The sequence below is a fragment of the Giraffa tippelskirchi genome, chromosome 6 (genome assembly GCF_054371585.1).
Source record: "Giraffa tippelskirchi isolate mGirTip1 chromosome 6, T2T-mGirTip1v1.2.pri, whole genome shotgun sequence".
NCBI lineage: Eukaryota > Metazoa > Chordata > Mammalia > Artiodactyla > Giraffidae > Giraffa > Giraffa tippelskirchi.
Genome location: NC_137280.1, coordinates 89,830,262 through 89,850,262, shown reverse-complemented (window position 1 = coordinate 89,850,262; position 20,001 = coordinate 89,830,262). Strand labels below are relative to the sequence as shown.

At 40.7% G+C, this 20,001-nt stretch overlaps 1 protein-coding gene across 2 annotated transcripts; it reads left to right on the top strand.

Annotated features, from left to right (window-relative positions):
- Positions 1 to 1,316: 1,316 nt before the first annotated feature.
- Positions 1,317 to 11,479, top strand: LOC145511402 (uncharacterized). Of its 2 annotated transcripts, none has more exons than XM_081504589.1 (4): positions 1,317 to 1,490; positions 7,920 to 8,046; positions 8,399 to 8,459; positions 9,063 to 11,479. In XM_081504589.1, the coding sequence occupies exons 1-4, from the start codon at positions 1,488 to 1,490 to the stop codon at positions 11,227 to 11,229; spliced, it is 2,358 nt and encodes a 785-aa protein (XP_081360715.1). In that variant the 5' UTR covers positions 1,317 to 1,487; the 3' UTR covers positions 11,230 to 11,479. The 2 variants fall into 2 exon arrangements, with proteins under 2 accessions (XP_081360715.1, XP_081360714.1); XM_081504588.1 differs by lacking the exon at positions 1,317 to 1,490 and adding an exon at positions 1,671 to 2,120.
- The last annotated feature ends 8,522 nt before the right edge of the window (positions 11,480 to 20,001 follow it).

The window sequence follows — 20,001 nt, the reverse complement described above, 5'->3', positions numbered from 1 at the left end:
ATGGCAACTAGCAACTGGCCAGTGGACCTTTCCACTTGCCTTCCTGGCCTTCTGGTTGTGTTGCTTTCAGTACCCCACCCCTTTGTGCCTGAGTGACAAGCTGCAGGAGGATGGCTGCTCAGTGGAGCCATTTCTGCAGCTGCCCTGGGATGTATCCCTGCCAGGCACTTCTGGTTCTTTAACAGTTTTTCCAGGCCTGGATTGCTTCTGCTGTCCTCTGCAACTCATTCTACACTGAGCTATCTGAGATGCTCTTCCCAGATTATAATCCTCAAATCTGTCTCAAATAAATTTTCCCAATTATTTCTTAGATTGAGTGGTTAATTTTTGAAACCACCTGTGTACCAACAAAATATTGTAATGTCAACAGTTAAAATTTATGCAAGGTAACTGTATTCCTATTTCCCTTAATAGAATAAAAACAAGAAATGATACTGTCAATTGGAATATACCTGGAGAGTATTCGGGGCCACACCCCATCCCCACCAGTAGAAGGCACCCATTAACTAATCATTTTTATGCTTTTAATATATTTGTAAATACATACAACAATCACCACAGTCAAGTTATGCCTGGGAAATCCCATGGGCAGAGGAGCCTGGTGAGCTACAGGCCATAGGGTCACAAAAGTTTAATATACGACTTAGTGACCAAACTACAACATATATAAATATGTGACTGCCTTCACTGCTGTTCTACTGAGGCTCGAACACCATTGTAGATCAGCTACACTGGAATAAAATTAACAAATTAATAGTCAAAATTTCTTCCGCTCTAAAACGTGTACCTGAGAAGTTAATGAAGACACCTCACAGGCTGTGGTTTGAGGTGCGTGCTGGCACCCAGGTAAGGCTGAGTGATTCAGACCTCCTACCAGAGCCAAGGGATTCTTGAGCTTCAGGACCTAATGAGTGGGGTGGGGCAGGGATGGGTGGATAGCTCAGCCCTCCGTAGGACGAAAGATGAAAATGGAGGCGACCCCTTTATTAGAGACGGTGAGTTCACATTTCAGTGTCTGCCTTTCTTATGGAAGCACAGTTCCATGCCTGGCCACACACTTTTACACCAAGCCCTTGACCCCGGGAGTACCTAAGACCCTTCTGTTCCAGGCAGGACTGACCAGGGCCACCATCTTATCTGTACTTGCTCCATCTTGAAACGGAATCAGGAATCATAGACCCCAAAACTACTCTTTTTCCAAGCACAAGCAACGGGCCAGGGGAGGTCCAATCTCATCTCCCACAGGTTGTCACTCAGGAGAATGGGGCGGAACATTGGAATCTGTTCAACCAGGAGGGGGCCGCTGCGGCATGTGGGAGGGGCAATGCTGCGCCAATACCTGGACTTCCTTTCCCCCACTGCGGAGAAGGGCCGGTGTCTTTCCGGTTTCACCCGTCTGGTCCCTCTTCGCTTTCAGAAGCCCTGCGATCTGCGCAGGTCTTTGGAGCTCTTGGGAGGGACTCAGAGCAACTTCCAAGCAACTTGAAATGGTGAGTCCGCTGACTGGGCTACCGACACCGGGGTGGGACTGATCGCTACCGGCCGAAGCCGGCTACGATTTGATCCGGCACCTCGGGGTCACCGCCGGGGTCTGCAGATACGCGGGATCTGGGGCGCCACTCGGACCTCAGTCCCTTCCGTCTCGCAGCGTGGGGGATGGACCGGCAGCCGGGACCCGGGCGTTTTGCCGGTCACCGCGCGCCAAAACTTCGGCCCCGGAACCTCTTCCGGCGGCTCTTCGCGCGCAGCCCCTCTTCTTCCCAAGATTGTGGGTGACCACGTGCATGGTGTTCAGGGGACAATCGCGACTTGTTCTCCAGGGTCGTAGGATTAGATGTTGTCTGAGGGCTCCAAGACCTTAGTTTCTCAATCGTGTCCGATGCTTTGGGACCCCGTGGACTACTGTAGCCCGCCTGGCTCCTCTGTCCGTGGACTTTTCCAGGCAAGAATACTGAAGAGGGTTGCCATTTACTTCTCCAGGGGATTTTTTAGCGCCAGTGATGGAACCTGCGTCTTCTGCGTTGCTGCCCCTGCTGCTGCTGTCACTTCAGTCATGTCCGACTCTGTGCGACCCCATAGACGGCAGCTCACCGGGCTCCGCCGTCCCTGGGATTCTCCAGGCAAGAGTACTGGAGTGGGTTGCCATTGCTTTCTCCGGTCTTCTGCGTTGGCTTGGCGGTATTTTTGCCAGTGAGCCATCAGGGAAGCCCTTTTTATGACTGGCAGGAATCATTAAACTTCCACGTCGTTCCCCTCATTCTCAAAATTCCGATTGAAATGATCAACTATTCGTCTCTGCGGTGCATTTCAAACAAACCCAATATTTTAATTTTTTATCCTATTTGCTCAGAGTCTTGGATGGCATTTTTCCGGGGTGCGGGAGAGAGATCCGTAGGTATTCTACCTTAGCGGAAAGCCGAGAGTAACCGCCTGGAAGTTGGTTGTGTGATAGCCATTCCTCGCCCGATTTTTTGCTGGGAACAGATATTCCATAGGAAATCCTTTCATGAAGGTTTTCCTTTTTTTTTTTTTTTTGAAACTTTTATTGACAAACTACCCTGTGAGTCTCCTTCAGAAGATCTACTCACTTAAGTTTCTTCTTTCTAAACTGTAAGATGTATTTAATTAATAGAGCTTAACGAACAGTATACAATATTTCTGAAGATTTAAGATGGGAATATCAGATGGGAAACAGTCCATTCTTACATTTCATTTGTTTCACTTTGTTTCATTCCCTGAGTGAGTATCGGGGAGGAGGTGTATTTCCAATGGCATTCCAGGATTTACAGTTGCAGACAAAAAGTATTCAAGTAGGATTACTTGTGTTGAAAATAATGATTGGCATATATTTTTATGAAAGGAATAGTTATTTGTGGTTTTCCGGGTGAACTAGTAGATGTGGCTTGTACATGTCTTCTGTCATTTCCACATAAACACTAGATTTGAGTGTTTTTGCTGAATTGGGCACAGAGTATTTGTGTATTTAACATTTTAGTGGTGCTGTAGAGCACATGTAGTGGGGAGCAGAGCCTGGGTTCATTGTGTTCAGGCTAAGGGCCAGGCTAAGGCCCTGTGGAGGGGAAGTACTTGAAGGCCTTCATGTATTAAGAATCATACAGTTTCTAGCTTTTTCAGATTGGCTTCTTTCAGGTAGCAATACAGTTTTAATACAGTTTTTCTTCATGTGTTTTCATAGTTTGATATTAGCGCTTCATTCCTTTTCAATAGTGAACAGTATTTGATTGTATGGATGTACCACTGGTTATTTGCCTCTTGCAGGATTTGTTGCTTACCTGTTAGCTTCTGCTCCCTGGGAATCGAGCCCATACAACTATTTGTGTATGACTTTTGTGTGAATACAAGAGTTGTCCTCATTTCAACAAATAACAAGGAGTGGTATAGCTAGGTCATAAGATACTTAGTAAAGTAACAGTCTATTTTGTTTTCAAAGAATGCTCCTGTCTTCCTTGATAGGGTATCAAATTCCATTTTCCTCAGCAGTAAATCCTGTTGCCAATTCAGGAGCCTCCAGTTGGATCCCTGGTCTGGGAAGGTTCCATGGAGAAGGAAATGGCAAAACACTCTATTATTCTTGCCTGGAGCACCCCCATGGAGCCTGGAATAGATTATTATAGTCCGTGGGGTTACAGAGAGTGGAACTCATAGTTGCCACCTACCGACTGAACAATAACAGCAGTGAATGTGGATGATCTTCACATCTAATTGGTATTCTGAGTATTTTTCTTGGTAGTCATGAGTGTGTAGTGACAGTTTATTGTTTTATTTGTAGTTTCCAATTGACATTTGATGTTCAGCTTGTTTTCATATTTCCTGTTTCCCTTCTGTATATGCTTTTTGGTCAGCTGTTGAGATCTTTTGCCCATTGTTAATTGGATGATTTTGTCTTCTTACTGTTGAGTTTTCATAGTTGTGGGGCTATTTTGAATACTAGTCATTTATCACATGTGTGGTGCTGTTCTTACTTGCTCAGTCAAGTGACCCTATGGACTGCAGCCCACCAAGCTCATCTGTCCATGGGGATTCTCCAGGCAAGAATACTGGAATGGGTAGCCTATCCCTTCTCCAGGCAATCTTGCTGACCCAGGAATCGAACCAGGGTCTCCTGCATTGCAGGTGGACTCTTTACAAGCTGAGCCACCAGGAAGCCCCATTTATCACATAAGTGATTTGCAAATATTTTCTCCTATCCTGTGACTTGGCTTATCATTCTCTTAACACTCTCTTTCTCAGAGGAGACATTTTCTATTAATGAAATGAAATTATACTTATTTTCTTTTATAGACCTTGTGTTTGTTGTTTGAAAATTAATCATCAAAGCCTGTTCAGTTCAGTTCAGTTCAGTCGCTCAGTCGTGTCCGACTCTTTGCGACCCCATGAATTGCAGCACACCAGGCCTCCCTGTCCATCACCAACTCCCGGAGTTTACCCAAACCCGTGTCCATCAAGTCAGTGATGTCATCCAACCATCTCATCCTCTGTTGTCCCCTTCTCCTCCTGCTCCCAATCCTTCCCAGCATTAGGGTCTTTTCCAATGAGTCAACTCTTCGCATGAGGTGGCCAAAGTATTGGAGTTTCAGCTTCAACATCAGTCCTTCCAATGAACACCCAGGATTGATCTCCTTTAGGATGCAAGTCCCTTGCAGTCCAAGGGACTCTCAAGAGTCTTCTCCAACACCACAGTTCAAAAGCATCAATTCTGCGGCGCTCAGCCTTCTTCACCGTCCAACTCTCACTTCCATACATGACCACTGGAAAAACCATAGCTTTGACTAGACGGACTTTTGTTGGAAAAGTCTTTCTGTGAAATTTTGCAGGAGTTTATTACTTTTGTACTTTACATTTAGATCTGTGATGGTTTTGAGGGTTTTTCTGGTAAAATATGTAAGTCCTGTGTCAACATTCATTTTATTTGTGTGTTTGTGAATATCTATTAATTCTTGCACTATTTGTTAAAAAAAGTTTATTTTCATTTGAATTGCCTTTCCTTTTCTTTGTCCAATTTCAATGTGGCTCTCTAGGAAGATACTGATTTTCTTCCAATATTAGGATAAGTCTTACCCCGTTGTCTTTGAATTTTCAAATTTTTATTTTCCAGATTATTATTATTCTCATTATCTTTATGCTGACTGCTCTGGGTCTTTGTTGCAGCTTGCTGACTTTTCTGTAGTTCAGGCACATCAGCCTCTCTTGTTATTGAGCAGGGACTATAAAGTAGGCAGGATTGGTTGCCCTGGGACATACAGGACTTTAATTCCTGGAGCAGGGTTCTTACCTGCATCCCTTCATTGCAAGGCAGATTCTTAAGCACTAGGCTAACAGGGAAGACTCTGAATATGTTTCCTTAACCAAGAGTTATCTGTTGTTGGAGTATCTTTCAAATGTTTCACAGACATAGTTATGTGCCACAGAATGACTATTTGAATTTACCTACAGAATTCAGGAACATGTTCTTTCTTAGGAAGTAGAAGTTGCCTCTGTTTCTTGTTTGTGATGATAAATGGATGCCTGATTTTACTAAGTCCTTTAAATTTTCATTTCCCCTTCCTTATATGTGTGTGTCTTCCTTATATTAGTCATTTCTATCTTCCCGCTTATTACTGAATCTGGGCAAACTCTAGAAGACAGTGAAGGACAGAGGCGCCAGGCATGCTACAGTCCATAGGACCACAAAGAGTCAGAAAAGACTGAGCAACTGAACAACAACAAGAATGCCCCTGCATAATTTATATTCTTTCCAATGAATATTTTCCTAAAGATTTATTTATTTATTTATTTATGGCTGTCCTGGCTCTTCCTTGCTGCATGCAGGCTTTCTCTAGTTGTGGTAAGAGAGAGGCAGTCTCTAGTTTCGGTGAACAGGTGTCTCATTGGGGTGCCTTTTCTTGTGGAGCATCGACTCTATGGGCAAGAGCTTCAGTAGTTACAGTATGCGGATTCAGGAGTTCTGGCTCTAGGGCTCTAGAGATAGAGTCAGTACTTGTGGCCCATTGGCTTAGTTGCCACTTTGCATGTGGGATGTTCCTAAAGCAGGGATCAAACTCGTGTCCACTGCATTGGCAGGTGGATTCTCAACTGCTGACCACCAGGGAATCCCCATTTCTAATGAATTTTCAAAGGTATCTTTCAAACTTGTTATATTAATGACTAATTCCCTCAATTTTTTTCTCAAAATGGCTTTCTATTCTTAATTTTTCCTAATTGTGCTTGCTAACAAAATTCTAGGAAGTTTTTTTCTTTTAACATGAAATCATTAAATATTTCAGTCAACTTGATTCTTGTTTTAGTTTATGTTTGTCCCAAAAACAAGTCCAATGTGATTCTAGTCTTTTCCTGTACATAAAAGTGTACCTCTGGCTTTTTACAATATATTCTCTTTGCCTTTGTTTTTTTCTTCTTTTGAGTATAACATACATTGGTCTCCATTTTAGGAGTTTTGATTTTTTGTTCACTGAGCTTCTTGGACAGGTGTTGTCTGTCATTAATGTCAGGAAAACCTCAGTGCGTGTGATTTCTGTCTGTCTTTTTATTTAGTTATTTTCACTAACTGTACCTGAAATATTCCATTAAAAAATGTCATGTCATGTCAGGTTTCATGAATATTTTTTTCTGTGTTTTTTTATATTTTTAGTCTTTGCGTTAGACTCTAGTGAAACAGGTGTTTTGGGCATACAGGCCTTTAGAGCAAAATATTTGAGGAATATTTTTTAAATGTCTTTCTTTTCTCTTCCCAGTATTAGGACTCTAGCTTGACTTTTGAGTCATGCTTTGATGGTTGTGGGATAACTTCTTTATTTCAAGTTTTTCAGTCTCTTCTTCTGACATGGAGAATCACAAGATTTAAATTCACAAATCACAGACTAGATTTACACCTCTCTGGGGTTATAGTGGCTCTTGCCGAAACACTTGTTCTTGAAATTGCAGGATAGAAGCTTTATGTTCTTTTGGAGGAGGCCAATGATGATAACCTCACATATTTTATAATCACAGGAAAATTCACCCTCAAAATATTATGGACATTGCTGTGGCTGTAGTTCTTAACCTGTGCTTAAAGGCAGTAAGGCCCAGGATATACTGTTACTGTGTGATGAGAAAGAGACTTTCTTTTGTGTAATTGCACTGTGTGTTTAAAGTTTGGCTGGAAGTGCCCAGAGGCACTTGGGTAGAGTAAATTTTGTAGTGTAACATATTGGTAGTGATTCTTCATCTCTGACGTCTAAGGTTGAAATCACTTGCTATCTGCATCAAGTTTTATGTAGAGAGAAGAGAAAAGCAGATTCTGTGATTATTATCAAACAACTTACAGGCAGTATTTCTTCAGAAGAATATTTATATTCAGGCAGCTGCAGGTCTTTTTCCAAAGACCTGGAGGACATTCAGACAGTGTGGACAGCTGGACTTTGGTCAAATTTGAGGTATACTTGTCACCTGGCCTCTGATGTTAGGTTGTACAACTAGAAAAGGCTTTCCAGTTTTTTTACTGGGTGTTTATTCATGGATACCCTATGCAATGTTGATCATCTGCCCCATGGGTTAGTGTAAAGTGTAGACCATAAGGAAGAAGATGAAAGAATTTTTCCACAGGAAATCAGTGTTCCTGAAATTGTATTTGATTCGTTTGTAAAGGATTTCTGTCATTTCCCTCCATTCTCTGCCTTGGCCGTGATTGTGATATAAGTAATATGTGACCACAGAAATGATGTGTAAATAACTTCATTTCTTCATGATGCTATTCCATTATTGAGAAAGTGTGGAGTGTAAGTTTCTCATGATCAAGTCATAGCATAACTCTTGTTAAAGAACAGAATCATACATAAGGTACATAACATTTACAAATGGAGTATAGTGTCTAGTGTGCCAGTCTCATTTATCTCACTGTGCACATATTTTGGGTGTTTTAGGACTCACTGGCCTTTGAGGATGTGGCTGTGAACTTCACCCAGGAAGAGTGGGTTTTACTGGATTCCTCACAGAAGAAACTCTATAGAGATGTGATGTTGGAAAACATCAGGAATCTGGCATCAGTAGGTAAGAATGACAAAATTCCCATCATTGGTCTATTAGAGAACAAATGTTTCTTACCTGTCTATACTGTTCAAAGATGTGGAGTGTGGAGAGACAGTACATTGGTAAAGAAACTATGAGGGAAGAAAGGGCAGTTCTCCTGCAGTCCAAAAGTTAGGACTTGACTCTTTCACCGCTCTGGCCTGGGTTCAACCCCTGGTTCAGGAAGTAATATCCCACAAACTGCACAACATGGCAGAAAAAGAAAGAAATAGAAACTGGCCAGGGTCAGAGTTCATCATGGACCTAAAATCCAGTGAATTTTTCTTTAATTTCTAGTATTTTGGATCATATTTTTTCTGGTTCTGCATTTCAGTGGCAAAACGGCAAGATCATGACATTGATGAACAGGAGAAAAACCATGGGAAAAAATTAAGGTGAGCCATATTCATGATACACAGCATGTCTCATGTCCAAATCTTGGTGTATTATGAAAATTTTATAGGAATCAAAGAAAAGAAATAGCCCCATTTTCAAATTTATTTATTCTTGCAAATGTCTCCCCAAAATATTTTCTTAAATATGGAAGAAATGTTCCATGTTTCCAATATAATTTGTTTACAGTTCATATTTATAAACTCTATATTTGAATATAAGTTTTAAAAAAATAATTTTATTTATTTATGTATTTCTTGTTGTAGAGTTTAGGCTTCAGTACTTTTGGTCTCAGGCTGTAGAGTTAAGGCTCACTAGTTGTGGTACAAGAGCTTAGTTTCTCCGTGGCATATGGGATTTTCCAAGACCCGGGATTGACCCCATGTCTCCAGCATTGGCAAGTGGATTCTTTACCACTAAGCCACCAGGGAAGCCCTCAATATCACTTTTTAACAGAAAGGTTGAAATTCTGTTGGAAAGCATTCAGTATATTCAACTTGTTACAATCACACAAGATAGAAAACCTCACTATTCTTATAAATCATAATAAATACAAAAATGTAAAATAATGAAGCTATTTAGAATGTTGTTCTTATGATTTACAGAAGTCCAATGATAGAGAAACTCTGTGAAAGTAAAGACATTAGTTCCTCTGGAGAAAACGTCAATCTTATTACAACTCTCAAAAGGAGGAAAAAAACTACTGTTTTAAAACCATGGGAATGCAGTGCATATGAAAATGCGTTCATGAGTGGTTCATCCCTTACTAGATACATGAAATGTCACATTGAAGACAAACCAAGAGAGCATCGAAAGTACCCTGAGAAGGTATGTAAATGCAAAGAATGTGGGAAGGAATTCTTTTCTCCCAGTGCTCTCATAGCACATGAAAGGAGTCACACTGGAGAGAAATCCTATGAATGTTTACAATGTGGAAAAGTTTTTTTATATCAAAACTATTTGAAAATACACAAAAGAACTCACACAGAGGAGAAACCCTATGAATGTAAGGAATGTGGGAATACCTTCTTGTGGAGAATAACTTACCGGAAACACATGTTAACACACACTGGAGATTTACCTTATAAATGTCAGAAGTGTGAGAAAGCATTCCTTACTCCCAGTTGTCTTATTAGTCATGAAAGGAAACACAATAGAGAGAAACCCTATCAATGTAAGCAATGTGGAAAAGCCTTTAAAAGTCCTAAAAGTGTTCCAGTCCATGGAAGAATTCACAGGGGAGAGAAACTTTATGAATGTAACCAGTGTGGGAAAAACTTCAGTAATTTGAGTTCCTTAAAGGCACACAAAAGAGTTCACACAAGAGAGACACAATATGTATGTAAAATATGTTCCAAAGTATCGACTTGTGCCAGTGCTCTTCAAAAACATGAAGCAATCCACAGTGGAGAAAAACCATATGAGTGCGTAGAATGTGGGAAAGCCTTCAGATTTAAGGAAAGCCTCCAGAAACACATGATAACACACACTGGAGAGGGCCCTTATAAATGTAAGGAATGTGAGCGAGCATTCATTAATTTGAGTTCTCTTAAAATCCATGAAAGGAGTCACACTGGAGAGAAACCCTATGAATGTTTACAATGTGGAAAAGTTTTTCCATATCGAAACTCTTTACAAGAACATAAAAGAACTCACAGTGGAGAGAAACCTTATGAATGTAAAGAATGTGGGAAAGCCTTCATGTGGAAAATAAGTTTTCGAAGACACATGGTAACACACACTGGAGATTTACCTTTCAAATGTCAGAAATGTGAGAAAGGATTCATTTTTTCCTTTTTGCTTCGAAAGCATGAATGGAGTCACAATATAGAGAAACCATATCAATGTAAAGAATGTGGAAAAGCCTTTAAAAGTCCTGAAAGGATTAAAAAACATGAAAGAATTCACAGGGCAGAGAAGCCCTATGAATGTAAGCAGTGTGAGCAAGCATTCATTAATTCCAGTTCTCTTAAAATACATGAAAGGAGTCACACTGGAGAGAAACCCTATGAATGTTTACAATGTGGAAAAGCTTTTCCATATCAAAACTCTTTACGAAAACACAGAAGAACTCACAGTGGAGAGAAACCTTATGAATGTAAAGAATGTGGGAAAGCCTTCCTGTGGAAAATAAGTTTTCAAAGACACATGGGAACACACACTGGAGATTTACCTTTCAAATGTCAGAAATGTGAGAAAGGATTCGTTTTTTCCTGTGAGCTTCGAAAGCATGAATGGAGTCACAATGTAGAGAAACCATATCAATGTAAACAATGTGGAAAAGCCTTTAAAAGTCCTGAAAGGATTAAAAAACATGAAAGAATGCACAGCGCAGAGGAGCCCTATGAATGTAAGCAGTGTGGTAAAACCTTGCAGTGTTTGAGTTCCTTAGAGGCACACAAAAGACGTCACACAGGAGAGACAACATATGTATGTAGAACATGTTCTAAAGTATTCTCTTGGTCCAGCTCTCTTCGAAGGCATGAAAGAATCCACAATGGAGAAAAACACTATGAGTGTATGGAATGTGGGAAAGTCTACAGATGGAAGGAAAGCCTCCAGAAACACAAAATAACACATACTGGAGATGGTCCTTATAAATGTCAGGAATGTGAGAGAGCATTCCTTAATTCCAGTTCTCTTAAGAAGCATGAAAGGAGTCACACTGGAGAGAAACTGTATCAATGTCATCAATGTGGTAAAAGTTATAGATATCAATCTCATTTAAGTAAACATCTGAAAACCCATACTATAGAAACATCCAATGATTGAAAAATATTCAAGAAAACCTTCACTCCCTCTTATGTGCTGGTGTATGAAAACATTCACACTGGACAGGAATCCTATAAAATGTGAACAATGTGGAAAGACTTTGTTTCTCCGTAAGAATAAACACCTTCCTTCTGTCAGGAATCCTTTGGGTATTTTTTGTTACTTGTACCTCAATATAACCCCCCAATATGTTTTTTATTGTATTTTATTTTATATGATTAAAAGTATGTTTTTGTGTGTGTGTGTGAAACAGTTTTTGTAGTTTCAAATATTTTACCGAGTCTTTTGGAAGCTTTTCTTAGCTACGAAACTAGTTTTTCGTTTCTGGAAAAAATAAAGTTCCCATTTTACTTATGAGTATTCTTTAAAAACCTTGCAGTGTTTTTCAGTTAATCATTATACAATAACAGTTATTAGTTTTATCCTGTTTATAGAAGGTCAGCTACTTCATTCTCAGGCCATTTTCTTAGATTTAGTTACAGTTTTTTATCAAAAGTAATTTTTAATTTTCAACTGTAAAAGTTAAATCATGGGATGTTTCAGTACCTTTGTGCCTGTGGCCCTCAAGATCACAACTCTCCTGTAGTCAGTTACTGTGATGAAATAAACTCTATTAAGAATGAATACAGATAAACAAGATCCTAATGTATAGCACAGAAAACTGTATTCAACATCCTGTAATAAAGTAGAAATATATACAATGAGATATATTTGTATATATATACATAATATCACTTTGCTGTAGCAGAAATTGACATAATATTGCAAATCAACTATAATTCAATAAAAATAAAGAAGAAAAGAATGTTACAAGCCCATAAGACTGTGGTATGTAACAGTAAGAGGGCACTCAGAGGCCTTCTTCTAGGAGTTGCACTTGTGTTAGAGGATTTGATTGCTATGCAAGGGAGCAAGGTGTTTTTCTTTATTGAATGCTTTCAGATGTTTATCATTGATGACTGGAATCATTTTCTTCAAGGCAAAAATTTTCTCATGCAGTTAAACTTAATTAGTAAGAAGTTTCATTCAATCATATTAGTAAGGCGAGGGAACTATTGGTTATTTTTATGATTTCATTTTTTTAAATCACTGAGTCAGGGTTAAAATGGAGAAAGCAATGGCAACCCACTCCAGTACTCTTGCCTGGAAAATCCCATGGATGGAGGAGCCTGGTAGGCGGCAGTCCATGGGGTCGCTAAGAGTCAGACACGACTGAGCAACTTCACTTTCACGCCTTGGGAAGGCAATGGCAACCCACTCCAGTGTTCTTGCCTGGAGAATCCCAGGGACGGGGGAGCCTGGTGGGCTGCCGTCTATGGGGTCGCACAGAGTTGGACACGACTGACGTGACACAGCAGCAGCAGCAGCAGGGTTATAAAATACATACATTCAGTTCTTCTGTATCCTAGGTAATATTTTTTAATCTCTCATGACATAATCAAGGCCTATAAATTTATGTAAATTGTGAGGCAATAAAAGATGGCTTGAGAGAAAGATAGACAGTCTGCCTGTGAACCTTTTCTGAAAGACTTTACAGTTTTCAAAAAATTAATTTTATTGAAGTATGGTTGATTTACCATGTTGTATTAACTTATACTGTATAGCAAAGTGCTTCCATTGTATATGACATTGTTTTTTATATTTTATTCTATTAGAGTTTATCACAAGATAGTGACCCTATACTATACTGTAGGACCTTGATGTTGATCTGTTCTATGTATAATAGTTCGATTATGCCAGTTTGAAACTCCCAGTTCATCCTTCCTCCTGTCATCTCTCCCCTATGGCAACAAGAAATCTATTCTCTATGCCTGTGAATTTGTTTCTGTTTTTTAGACAAATTCATTTATGATATATTTTAGATTCTACACATAACTGATATCAGCTGTCTGTCTTTCTGGTATCAGAAAGGGAGGGAGAACAGTTTCCAGGTGAATCCCAATTTATGGAAAGGTTTAGTGTGTTACTTCTACCAGAAAAATCAGGAATCAATTTCCTTAGGGATACTAGTTATTTGCCTGTCAAAGTTCACTAGGGTTTGAATCAAAACCTGACCAAATATTTCCTTCCAGTATGAAATGTATATAGAAGTGTTTAATGAATTATCTCACACTGTGTTTGAGAAGAACCCTTGCACCCATCTGGGCTACAGGGTTCAAACTTCTAACCAGGGCAAAGTGTTTTCAGATTCTTTACCTTAAGTACCAAATCAGTGGGGATTGGAAAGGCTCAACACTGGGAAAGATCAAAGATTGAAACAGATTTAGACTGAGATATCCTTGGTGGTCCAGTGTTTAAGAATACACACTTCCAAATCAGAAGGCACAGTTCTATCCCTGGTTGGCAAAGATCTGCATGCTGCATGGCAATGCCAAAAATAATAATAAATTATGATTTATTATTAAATCATTGCCCAGGTGTGCAATGGGGTGGGAGGTGGGAGGAGGTTCAAGAGCAAGGGGACATATGTAAACCTATTACTGATTCACGTTGATGTATGGCAGAAACCCACACAACTTTGTGATGCAGTTTTCCTCCAATAAAAAATAAATTAAAAAATTAGGATTCAGGCTGTGTTACAGATGATGGAGAGGTCTCAGTATAGTGTTGGTGCTCCAGTATCTGAGGGATGTATGTCTTCTTTGAATTTGTTTTAAAATCACATACAGGTGAATGTAAAATGGAACCAGAAAGAATAGATTCTAGGAAATCTATGTTTAATAATACTCACAGGCAGGATATCTCCAACTCTAGATTTATTTTTGTACTATCACAAGTCTCATAGTCTGTTCAACAAATACCAGTCAGAAGGAAAGACAACTCATACTACCAAACTGCATGGACTTCCCTGGTGGTCCTGTGGCTAAGGCTCGGTGCTCCCAGTGCAGAGGGCCCTTATTGCATCCTTGGTCAGGGAACTAGATCCCACATGCTGAAACTGAGAGTTTTTAGATGCTGCAACAAAGATCTCAAGTGCCATAGCCACGTAAACAGAAATCAACATTTAAATAAAATATCAAGCTCATTTTTTTTAATGGCCCATTACCTGAGAATGAACAGACCATTATAAACATTTAACTCTAGTTGCATTCTAGAAATAACACTGAAATTCACCCATGGATTCAACAGGCTTCAAATGGGAAGAGAAAAAGCTCAATTATCTGATTAAAGGAAAAATCTCTACCTTTAAACATTACCTATTTGTGTTGAAAGATAATTTACAGAATTAACATATTAGTATTCATTTCTAAAATTCGTGGGAACCCACCATTCAAGGATACACTTGAAGAAAGATGCTTAGTAAACACAACATAATTGTAAACTTAAAACTCTTTCAAGATTTCTGGAACATGAGGCATTGATTAATTTTCATCAAATTATCTCATGTTGGGACTTCTCTGATGATCCAGTGTCAACGATTCCATACTTCCAGTGCAGGGGACCCAGGTTCCATCCTTGTGCCAGGAACTTCATCTGGCATGCCACAACTAATGACAGGTTGTTGCTGAACCATGAAAGATGCTGGGATTCTTGGCCTCCGGAGAAGAATCCAATCCGGGACCAGAGACAAGGCTTGGTCGCTCAGAGCTTTTGTGTAATAGAGTTTTATTAAAATATAAAAGAGACACAGAAAGCTTCTGACATACACATCAGAAGGGGACAGAAAGAGTGCCCCCCTCGCTAGTTTTAGCAATGGAGTTATATACTTTTTAATTACTTATTACAGTGAATCAAAAGAATGTCTGGAGGTTGTAAAGACCTCACTAGACCCCTCCCATAATTTACATTTTAAGATAACAGGATTAGCCGGAAGGTTTTTTCCAGAAACTGTCCTCAAGCAGGATACATTATTATTATATAATCCTAAGGAATGTAGAGGGGGAAAAAAGTTTGTCCTTTCCTCCTCCTTGAGAATTCCAGACCCCTCTCTCCGTGGGGACCCCCGGACTTATCAACCTGCCTAGGAATTGACTCTCTCATTCCCCCCTTTTCTTTTAGGAGAATTATGTTGCCAAGAGAAAGGGGTGTCGTTTTCGTTCCATAACTTCTTCCTGCTGTTTAGGGGCATGGTCCCTAGATTGTTGAGGCAACATATTCTCCTAACCCTCATATTGAGGGTCTCTGATCTAAGGGCCCCTGTAAGTAAGAGTTGGAGGAAGCTGTGGCAGTCACAGGAGTTTGAGCAACCATTTGTAACTTAAAAACCTTCATGTGACTAGAAACAAACCCTGTTTTACAGTTACAGATGTAAGGCAAAATAGTCATTAAACCAAGTTAAAATCAAATTAAAAGTCACATTATGTCCATAGTTACATCAGTCCATCTTAGGATTGTTAGATGTCTTGACAGAGTTGAAGCGAGTCCTTTCCTTTAAGTAGAGAAACCCACCATGGGAAGTCTTCAATTGATGCGGAGGGGAGTGCTCCGCAGATGCAGCAATTAGACCAATTGTGGAATGCAGTGTCGGAATCAGCCCAGGACAGGAAGGCATTGTTTTGAGGGTCAAATGGCAGACTCAGGACCTTTGGAGTCAGCAGAAGTAGGCTCACATAGATTATCAGGCCCATCTGAAAAGTACAAAGTCAGAGCATAGAAAGTAAAGACATAAAATGATGTCACTTAGTCAGGGGCCACCTCTTAACTCGGGTGTGATGCACCCATAAATCAATTCCTGGCACTTTGACAGCTGTGGGAGAAGAAAGAATAACCTGGTAAGGGCCTTCCCAGAGGGTCTCGAGAGATTGGCCCCCAGATCCAAATGTTTTTATCAGGACCTTGGTTCCTAGCTCAAACAGAGGCTTGCTTGACTCAGGCTGGGTCAGGTGTCACCTCCTGGAATTCCATCAATGCCTGTTGAGAAGCTGAGAGCTGAGTTACATAATTAGTAAATTCCAAGGCTTTAGGAAAACTTTTCCATTGAGCATTTTCAGGAATTATTAATCGTCCATCAGCAGACTGTAACCATCCTTTATCAGTAATCTTTGCTCCTCTTTTCTCACATCTTTCCTCAGTATATTGTGGTTTTTTCCTGTTCCACAGGACCTGTCCAGATCAAGGGCATCTGCAGTGACGGGGTTCCCTAAAGTGCCGCTTTTCTGGCTTGACAGTCAGCCAGCTGATTACCTTCAGCTACTTTACTCCCATCCCTGCTGTGCCCTTTGCAATGCATAACAGCTGCTTCTTTAGAATATATAGCGTTAAAAGTCTCTCAATCTCTCTGAAATGCTTAATAGGTTCTCCTGTCGCCATTTTAAACTTTCTTTCCATATTGCAGCATGAGCATGTAAAGTCAAATAAGCATACTTAGAATCAGTGTAGATATTTACTGCCCTTTGCTTAACTCTAGAGCTTGGGTCAGAGCCACAAGATCCGCTAACTGAGCACTGGTTCCCTGGGGGAGAGATTTTGCTTCTAAAACCCGTTCAGCAGTCACCATGGCATAACCTGCTTTATGCTTTCCATCCCAAACAAAAGAACTGCCATCTGTAAATATTTCCATGTCAGGATTGTCTAATGGGGTATCCATTAGATCTTCCCAAGCTGCATAGTTTAGAAATTGGGAACAATGGTGACCAGGTGTTTCATTGTCTTTCTGAGGAAGGAAAGTGGCAGGATTTAAATTTCCACAAACTTTAGGCTTAGTTATTGATCCTTCTAACAATAATGACTGATGCTTAAGAAGCCTACTGTCTGTCAGCCAAGTATCAACCTTAGAATTTAAGATTCCACTCACATCATGAGAAATCAGTACAGTAAGATTTCATCCATTAATTATTTTTAAGGCCTCCGGTGTTAATAAAGCCATTGCTCCAATTACTCTTAGTGTGGTCACCCATGAGAAATTACGTCTAATTCTCTACTTGGATAAGCAATAGGTTGCTGGTGAGGCCCTCGGGATTGTGTCAAAACTCCCAAGGCCATACCTTTTCTTTCAGTGACAAATTAAATTCTGACCCTCTGGGCAAGCTCAAAGCAGGAGCTTGCAGGAGAGCAGCTGAAGAACCTTAAAAGACTTTTGGGTATATGGAGACCAAACCAGTTTGTTGGTTTGGGCCTGCTGGGTCTCAGTTATAAGTTTATATAAAGGCTGGGCAAGTTCCCCACAACCCAGAATCCAAATGTGGCAGTAGTCTATGATTCCTAAAAATCCTCTCAATTGCCTTAAAGTCATAGGTAGGGGATGAGTTAGTATAGATTTAGTTCTCTCAGGGCCTATGGCCCTAGTCCCTTCTGATATGATTAGGCCCAGATATCTAACAGATTGTTGACAAAGTTGAGCCTTTTCTCTTGATGACGAACTTTGCCCAAATAGGTGAGGGCTGTCACGAAATCCCTGGGGCAAAACTATCCAGGTTAACTGAGAAGCTGGCTGCGTAGCGTCTTCAAAGGCAAATAGAAATTGACTTTCCTCCACCAAAGGCACTGAATAGAAGGCATCTTTTAAATCAATTACCGAGAAATATTTGGCTCGTTCAGGAATTTCAGACAATAGAGTATAAGGATTAGGCACCACGGGGTGGAAAGGAACTACAGCCTCATTTATTATTTGTAAATCTTGAATTAGTCTCAATTTACCATTTGACTTCTTTATACCCAAAATAAGAATGTTGCATGGACTGTTATAGGGAATTAATAACCCCTGCTCCTTTAAATTCTCAATGATGGGTTTTAACCCTTCCTTAACCTCAGGTTTCAGTGGATACTGCTTATTATGTGGAAATAAATGCGGGTTTTTTGAGCTTGACAACTACAGGAATAGCATTTTGTGCTTAACCCACAGATTTTCCAAAAGCCCATACTCTAGGATTTACATTTTGTTCAATTAAAAGGAGAGAAAGGGAGGGCTCCATGTTCATGAAACCAGAGGCATGGACTTTGCTCAGTATGCTGCTGCTAAGTTGTTTCAGTCGTGTCCGACTCTGTGTGACCCCATAGACAACAGCCCAGCAGGCTCCACCGTCCCTGGGATTCTCCAGGCAAGAATACTGGAGTGGGTTGCCATTTCCTTCTCCAGTGCATGAAACAGAAAAGTGAAAGTGAAGTCGCTCAGTCGTGTCCGACTCTTAGCGACCCCATGGACTGTAGCCCACCAGGCTCCTCTGTCCATGGGATTTTCCAGGCAAGAGTACTGGAGTGGGGTGCCATTGCCTTCTCCGTTGCTCAGTATATCCCTCCCTAAAATGGGTGAGGGAAACTCTGGCACAATCAGAAACTCGTGTGAAAATAGCATAGAGTCCCAGTTACAACTTAAAGAACAACTGAAATAATTCCTTTTGGCTTGTTCAGACAGTCCCACTACAGAAGCAGATCGGGAAGAAAGTGGGCCAGGGGCTTCAGTAAGCACAGAGTAATTTGCCCCAGTATATAAAAGGAAATCAACGGATTGGCCCCCAACAGTTATTAATACCAGGGGTTCCTCAGGTGTAATTAGGACGGGAGCTTGTGTGGTGACCCCCAGGCACCTTCAGTCCTGATTGTCTTCAAGGTCCGACCCCTGAAACCTACGCCTCTGCGGGCAGTCTCTCCTCTAGTGTGGTCCCTTGCAGACCAGACATGGAGCCTGGGGTGGCTTACATGCCTGAGGGCAATCCCGCTTGAGGTGTCCCTCCTTTCCACAGTAATAGCAAGCCCATCCCTATTCACCTGGGTCCCTCTGGGCATTTTTCTCGGGCTGTTTAAGAACGGTTCTGACAGCCATTACAAGGGCTTCCGCCTGTCCCTTTGTCTTTTTCTGCCTTTCTTTCTTTTCCTTGTATTCCCTACCATAATAGACTGTTTAAGCCGGTTACAACAGATTACCTAAAGACTGATTTGGTCCATACTCCTGTTTTAATAGCTTACAGCGGATATCTGGAGCCAACTGAGTGAGAAATCTATCTTTTAAGATCTCTCTTCCCTCTTCACTTTCGAGATTCATCTCAGTGAACCTGCGAAGGTCTTCTCTCAGTCTATCTAGGAATTTACCAGGTGCTTCCTTCTCCTTCTGTTCTGTGTTTGCCAATTTGGCATAGTTTAAAGTCTTAGCACATGCTTGCCTGAGTCCTTCAAGAATACATCGACAAAATGACTCTGATTCCATCTTCCTTTAGCAGTATTATAGTCCCAGTCTGGTTCTATAGTTGGGACCACTTGATTGCCAGTGGGAAGGGCAGCTATCTCGTCCTCCCTCTTCCCTGCTGATTCATTACCAAGCCATTCATCTCCATAAGCAACAGCTTTCCCCAAAACTCGAGTTTTTGAGTCAGGAGTCAGCTTTTGTCCCAAGATATACATCACATCCTTCCAAGTAAGGTCATAAAGCAGAAAAGAAAATAAAGTTTAATTGCTCAATCATAACAACTTTAAAAGCTCTAATATATTTTTCTGGGTCTTCTAAATAATCTCCCAGATCCTCCTTGATTCTTTGTATTTCTTGATAAGAAAAGGGCTTATTAACTCTCATAGACTGATTATTTCTCCCTGTGGGTGTTTCATGAAGAGGCAACAGCTTGTGTGGCTGTTCCTCAGCACCTCTGGCTGCTCTGCACATATGATTCCAGGGATAGATTGGAGGAACCTGCTTTTCTCTATCTCTTTGTCTCCTGTCCTCCATCTCATCCTGTATTTCACCCTTTGTTTTTGCTGTCTGAGCTTCTCTTACTTCAATTGTCTGAGTTCCTATTGAAACCAGAGGAGTCAGAGGTGGTACTAAGACAGGGGCTGTTTGGACCTCTCCTTGGGCAGTTTGAATCTCAGTTTGGGTTTCTACTGAGACCAAGGCACCCCTTCTTG

Bases quoted from the DNA above. Each gene is read 5' to 3' on its own strand.
- LOC145511402 (XM_081504588.1), top strand. From the start codon at position 2,001: ATGGAACCTGCGTCTTCTGCGTTGCTGCCCCTGCTGCTGCTGTCACTT. The intron at 8,047-8,398 runs GTAAGAATGACA...TCTGCATTTCAG, and splicing joins CAGGAATCTGGCATCAGTAG to TGGCAAAACGGCAAGATCAT. The intron at 8,460-9,062 runs GTGAGCCATATT...TATGATTTACAG, and splicing joins AACCATGGGAAAAAATTAAG to AAGTCCAATGATAGAGAAAC.